The following is a 6,044-nucleotide window of genomic DNA, read 5'->3' on the forward strand; positions in this document are numbered from 1 at the left end:
TGTCCAGCCCCACCCTGTCCAGCCCCACTCTCTGTCCAGCCCCACCCTGTCCAGCCCCACCCTGTCCAGCCCTACTCTCTGTCCAGCCCCACTCTCTGTCCAGCCCCACCCTGTCCAGCCCCACTCTCTGTCCAGCCCCACCCTGTCCAGCCCCACTCTCTGTCCAGCCCCACCCTGTCCAGCCCCACTCTGTCCAGCCCCACCCTGTCCAGCCCCACCCTGTCCAGCCCCACCCTGTCCAGCCCCACTCTCTGTCCAGCCCCACCCTGTCCAGCCCCACCCTGTCCAGCCCTACTCTCTGTCCAGCCCCACTCCCTGTCCAGCCCAACTCTCTGTCCAGCCCCACCCTGTCCAGCCCCACTCTCTGTCCAGCCCCACTCTCTGTCCAGCCCCACCCTGTCCAGCCCCACCCTGTCCAGCCCCACCCTGTCCAGCCCCACCCTGTCCAGCCCCACTCTCTGTCCAGCCCCAGCCACCATAAACAGGTTGTCAAATGGGGAGTTTTACCTCTTCAAGGGGTGCAAGGTGACTTGGCAACAATAACGGTATGTGAGATCCAACCCCAGAGTGAGTCCCCTGGTTGATTGGTGATTTAATCGGAGCATGCTGACACACCACCAGTTGAAAGGAACTGGTGTGTGTGTGTGTGTGTGTCCACACAATACACAAACACCTGTTTCTAAAGAAGCCTCCAAAAATAAGATTTATAACATTGTAAAATAACATTTTACACATATTTTTTGTCTTGGATGCATCAGGTAAAAAGACTGGTTTATTACACATTGCATTGAGATTCATGTTCAACGTGACACTCTTTAGACAGAGAGTAAATGATGACTACAAGGGAAATTAAATATTTTCCTAACACTGCCCCCTATTGTTACGTGTGGGTACAGTTCTATGGCATCTTCTCCATTTGGATGAGACAAACAAATACAGAATTGTTGTCTTAAAAATATAAAGTCGGGTCACTTAAAATTCTGGTCTTAAAAAAAGCTTTTGTATGATTAAAAAAAACAATTTTGTATGCATGTTGGCAAGCTCAGTCATTATCAAATAGAACAGTATACAATTATAAAATGGATTATAAATTGTTTTAAAAAGTCGCACCAAATACATACATTTTGTTGTCTATTGCTAATTCCAACCGCTAACGAGATGGAGGTGTATGGAACAGATCTGAGATGGTTAGGCGGGTCTTGGACACCGCCAAGGCAGGGTAAAGTGGTTCTGTGAACCTTTGCTGGAATCGATGCAGTAGGGTCATTGCGCCCCCTTCTGCCACTCCGTAAAACGACAGGCTTCCGTCCTCATAGTCCAGAAACACTCCCAGTCTCTTGAGCTCCCCTGTGTCGACAGAAACGTTCACCTTGTCGTGCAGGGCCTCAATCTTCCCCTTCTCGCTCACCAGGCACCAGGAATAGGGGTTGAAGCCCATGCGGCAACTGTCCTTCTGGCCCTTTCGCTCGATACGCCCCTCGCTGACTCCCACCTTCCACCGGCCCAGCTGCCCTGGCACATCCACCTCCCAGTACCAGCGGCCCTCTTCCAGGGCCCGGGAGGCCAGAACCTGGGGGAACGTGCTAAATCGAGCCTCCTGCTCCGGGCAGGCCTGCGGAGCCTCTGTGTAGACCACCTTCCTGTTCTCCTCAGACAACAGCAGCTTAGGGTGGGCTGTGTCAGGGTCCAGAGAAGGACTGATTCCATCTGCACGCACACGCGCACACACACACACACACACACACGCGCGCACACACACACACAGAAAAAGAAACTAGTATAAACCGGAAGCTGCTGAGAGTGAGTAGGTGATTCAACTGCAGATTCATTATCAAGTACAACCACACCATCCACACCGAGGAACTCAACACAAGAGACTCTCTCTCCTCTTCAGCTCCATTGATGTGAATGGGGGTGTGAGTGAGCGAGTGACTATAAGGGGAAGTCTCTGGACTACTTACAGAGGAGTCTGAAGGGCTCTCGGTTTGGTAAGGAGATGACCACAGAGTCCAGCCTCGTCTCAGTCCACTGCTGCAGGCCGGCCAGGCGGGCTCTGTTCACCTCCTCCGGAGGCCGGAACTCATCCACAGTCACCTGGCCCTCACCCATGCTGGGAGAGCAGGAGGAGAGGAGGAGTTAGTGGAGGGGCGGGAGAGAGGAGAGGAAGATGTGAGGGATTGAGGGGGGAGGAGGAGAGATAAAAATGGGGATGGTAAGGAGAGAGGGTTTAAAGTCCATATGGAAAGCAGTTATACATTAACTTGTGTTGCATGTGGATCTGCAACAGTGTGATGTGTTTCTTGTGCTTGTATTAGTATTGTGAACAGTCCACTGTATTGCAAGTATTAGGTCAATTTCACCTTTTGCTATGCTTTCCTAACACCACAACAAATCTTAGCAGTAAAGCATCTGGGTGTTGAACAAGCTTGTGAGGCCTGTTTATCCCCGTCTCATCTGAATGATGAAGAGATTAGAGAGTCGTTCTCGAGTGAAGCTGGTGGACATTACATAAGAGATTAAATGAGGGTTTCCTGTCCACGCTATCCTGCTACGAAGGTTTGCTTTATCACGACTTAACATGCTCAATTTACTACCCTTCTGATTGCGTCACACTTCTCCCATATTCTTAATTCCCATTTCAAGTGATAAAAGAGTTGATATTCATAAAAATGTCTTACCTTTTGGTTACCTTGCTGTATTCCTGTTGGAAACAACAAACAAGCTTTAAAAGACACACGTACAGTAAGGTGTTCATTTAGCAGACATTTTTACCCAAAGCGTCGTACAGGGGGGACCTCTTGATCTGCAGTCACATGCTCTCCTACTACACCCACACCCTATCATAGCCATATCCTAGTAAGTTGATCTACACACACACACAATGCCTCACAGTCATGATGCTGTAACGTTGTTAGAGAGTGCGGCCTCACCAGGATGAAGGCTTGCTCCTGCAGGCGTGCCGCCCCTTTGGCGTCAGCCAAGCGCTCCAGGGAATGCAGGCCCCGCTGGACGGAGGTCAGGCTGTCCTGGAGCAGGGTCAGCTGGCCCTCCAGGCCCCCCACGGCCCTGCTCTCCTCCTGGGACACGCAGAGCAGTGCCTGCTGTTCCTCCTGCTCCAGAGCCTCCCGCATGGTGCCATACTGCTGCTGCACGGCCGCACGCGCCCCCCTCAGCACCGCCTGGGAAAACACACACGCACGCACGCAGATGTGAGAGCACACACACACACACCATACACACTCAGACGCGAGATCATAAACACAGACATGTGAACACGCACACCATACACACGGAGACATGTAAACACGCGCAACCACAACCATATTTGATTTGTGGGTGTGAATGGTGTGTGCCCCCCCCCCGCCTTTCTTCGGTGATCAGGTCTCTTACCTGGAAAGACAGTTTCTTCTCAGTCAGCTCAGTCACTCTGCTCTGTAAAGCCCGTTCTGCTACCTGCAGTTTCACCATCTCTTCTTTCAGTTTTTCCTACAAGAAAAAAAAAAACATTGATACTTTGTGTAACGGGTGTGAACCTGTGAAACTCACTCCTCAGCTATGTAATGGGCTACCCGCGTCAACAAATAGCTAGCTTTTCTTTGGCGTAGCTGGTAGTGGTCGCGCTTGGCAAGTCAGAGGTCGTGCGTTCGAGCCCAGCGAGTGGCAAACGACGCCTTGTAGTGACGGAGCGTGGCCACGTCCGTTACATACCGTCTCACCTGCACAAGCAATGAAATATATGTGTTAATGACATCGCGAAATGACAGCGTCACTCATGTTCTCACCCTCAGCTCCGTCTCAGCCTCTCTGATGCTGATGCAGGAGTGTTGACGGTGCGCCCCGATGACCGTGCACACGGTGCAGACGCACACGGAACATTGCTGGCAGTAGATACGGGTCATCTCCTGGTGCTCGGGACACTTCCAGGAGGAGATGTCCTCTACGGGGGGCACCAGGGTGTGGCTGTGGAACACCTGAGACTCCAGGTGGGGCCGCAGGTGTTCTGCACACATGGAGGCCCCACACATCAGACAGGTCTTCACTGCAGGCTGCTGGTGCCTGGGGCTGGGGCAGTAGTGGCAAGGCACAGGGCCCACTCCGGAAGGCAGACTGGGGCGGACTGGGGAGCTGGTGGCGGTCGCAGGTGAAGGGGTTTTGTTGATCTCTCTGGGGGCGTCCGCTACAGATTTCGAGACCCGTGGCCCTGCAGAGAGGATGGTCGATTCCTTCACAGGACGGATGTTTTTCCTCAGGTTTGCGGTGGCGTCTTCAGGGTTATCCAGTACGAGGTGCTCTGCTGGGAGGGACGTAGCTTTTGGGGGCTCGTCTGTTGGTGTCAAGGCTCTGGAGACAGTTTGTGAGATTGTGGACATGGAGGAACTGCCACCTGATAGCCCAGAGGATGGTCTACATGGCCCAGAGCCAGGTGCTCCGCCGGGAATGACCGAGGATGAGGTGGTGGGTCTCTCTCCGTCACCCGCTGGTCCCTGGGAGCCCATGGACAGTCTCTTGCTATCACTGGGTTGTCCTGGAGCAGGCGAACTGGCTGCTCGCTTGCCCAGGAGACGCTTGGAGAGGGAGGACCGGGTGGAATCCTTGACAGGTTCCCCGCTGACTACGTCAAGAACAATTACTTCCTCATTGTTGATAAGGTCTTGTGTGAGGACATGTTATGAAGATAGAATGTTTATGTGTTATCTCGAGATCAAAAATGTACATCAACCAATCAATAAAAAGCTTTGTTGAAATACTAAACTAACTTAAGACTTCATAAGCGACCACTAGTTTCAATAGATGTAATAGGAACTGGAATACATGTCTTTACATTCGCCGTTCTTACCTGAAGATTTGCTGTCTTTATACCTCCGCCAAACAGGTTTGAGCGGCTTCACTGTTTCTCTCTCAAACGGTAGAGTTCTGTACTCATCTTGACACTCCGGACAATAGTACGGTCCGTTTGCAGAATCGCTCCATAGCTCCCCAATGCAGCCCTTGCAAAAACAATGTCTGCACTTCAACGTAAACGGATTTCGATATACATTATGGCACAAAGGGCATAAAAATGATTCGTGTGTCGTTTTCTCCAAAGTCCCGCTACTATTGTTTCCCATAGTTGTAGGGATATGTTGCGCCAAAAACACCAACCTTGCGCTGGGTGAAATGTCAGAAAACGAAACCCAATAACAACCAAAGGGAAGCGGAAGTACAGTTTGAATAGAGTTCATTAATAGCAGATGGAGGTTCTCTTAAAGACATACACACGTCGTATTGCGTCACTTACAGCTTTCAATGACACATCTCTAATGGGTTAGTTCTAGCCCAACTTAGCCCCGCCCACCAAAGAAATTGGTCGGGAAGTTGGGTCTGGAGCAGCTCGGTTGCTGAAAAACTATAGGCCTACCGAACAGGAGCTGTTCGGACCAATGCAATTGTCAGGGCGGGTTTTATACGACGATGGACAGATGATCAACAGTAACGTAAACAACCACGTCACCAAAGAGCGCTTGGATTGAATTTGTTTTCAACAAACAACATATTACGTTGCTCTGATTGGTTGTAGGTCTATCCAATTGAGCAAGAGGTATTTGTTTTACGAGTTCGGCCCCATACTCACAGCCAAACGGAGAGTTATCAGACTCATATTCTGACTAGATTTATGAGTATGACAACGTCAGGCTATAGCTCAACACATCCATTGCATTAAACAATATTGTTGTCATGTAGTTTTCTTCACTGCATTGAAGGCATTAACAGTTAACATTAACGTGAACAATAGCGATAGAATTTCAGGAAATTCAAATTAAGTCTAGTAAAAATCAAAAAGGCAACCACAAAGTAAATGCAAATAAATGACACAACTGTGAATTCAGATTAGTTGTACAGTGAAAATCTTTATTAATTATAATCATATTCATATAATAACTTTATTGTTGTTAGTTACCCTCCCTTTCCCTTGTCTCTATGTGTTTGGTATCTATATGATAACGTTTTACTCTGGTACATACAATTTACATTTGTAGACTGGGATAGGCCTTTCTAAAGTATTT

The 6,044-nt window shown here is 49.7% G+C and overlaps 1 protein-coding gene across 1 annotated transcript; it reads right to left on the reverse strand.

Annotated features, from left to right (window-relative positions):
- Nucleotides 1-676: 676 nt before the first annotated feature.
- On the reverse strand, nucleotides 677-5,225 carry LOC146259076 (tripartite motif-containing protein 14). Its single transcript, XM_084672585.1, has 7 exons — nucleotides 4,838-5,225; nucleotides 3,783-4,651; nucleotides 3,391-3,486; nucleotides 2,931-3,179; nucleotides 2,679-2,701; nucleotides 1,962-2,110; nucleotides 677-1,707 (listed from the first exon to the last, which is right to left on the reverse strand). Exons 1-7 carry the CDS (start codon nucleotides 5,220-5,222, stop codon nucleotides 1,151-1,153), a joined length of 2,328 nt encoding a protein of 775 aa, XP_084528711.1. The 5' UTR covers nucleotides 5,223-5,225; the 3' UTR covers nucleotides 677-1,150.
- Nucleotides 5,226-6,044: the final 819 nt, after the last annotated feature.

Source organism: Hypomesus nipponensis, chromosome 14, assembly GCF_054491055.1.
Source record: "Hypomesus nipponensis isolate SF chromosome 14, ASM5449105v1, whole genome shotgun sequence".
Lineage (NCBI taxonomy): Eukaryota > Metazoa > Chordata > Actinopteri > Osmeriformes > Osmeridae > Hypomesus > Hypomesus nipponensis.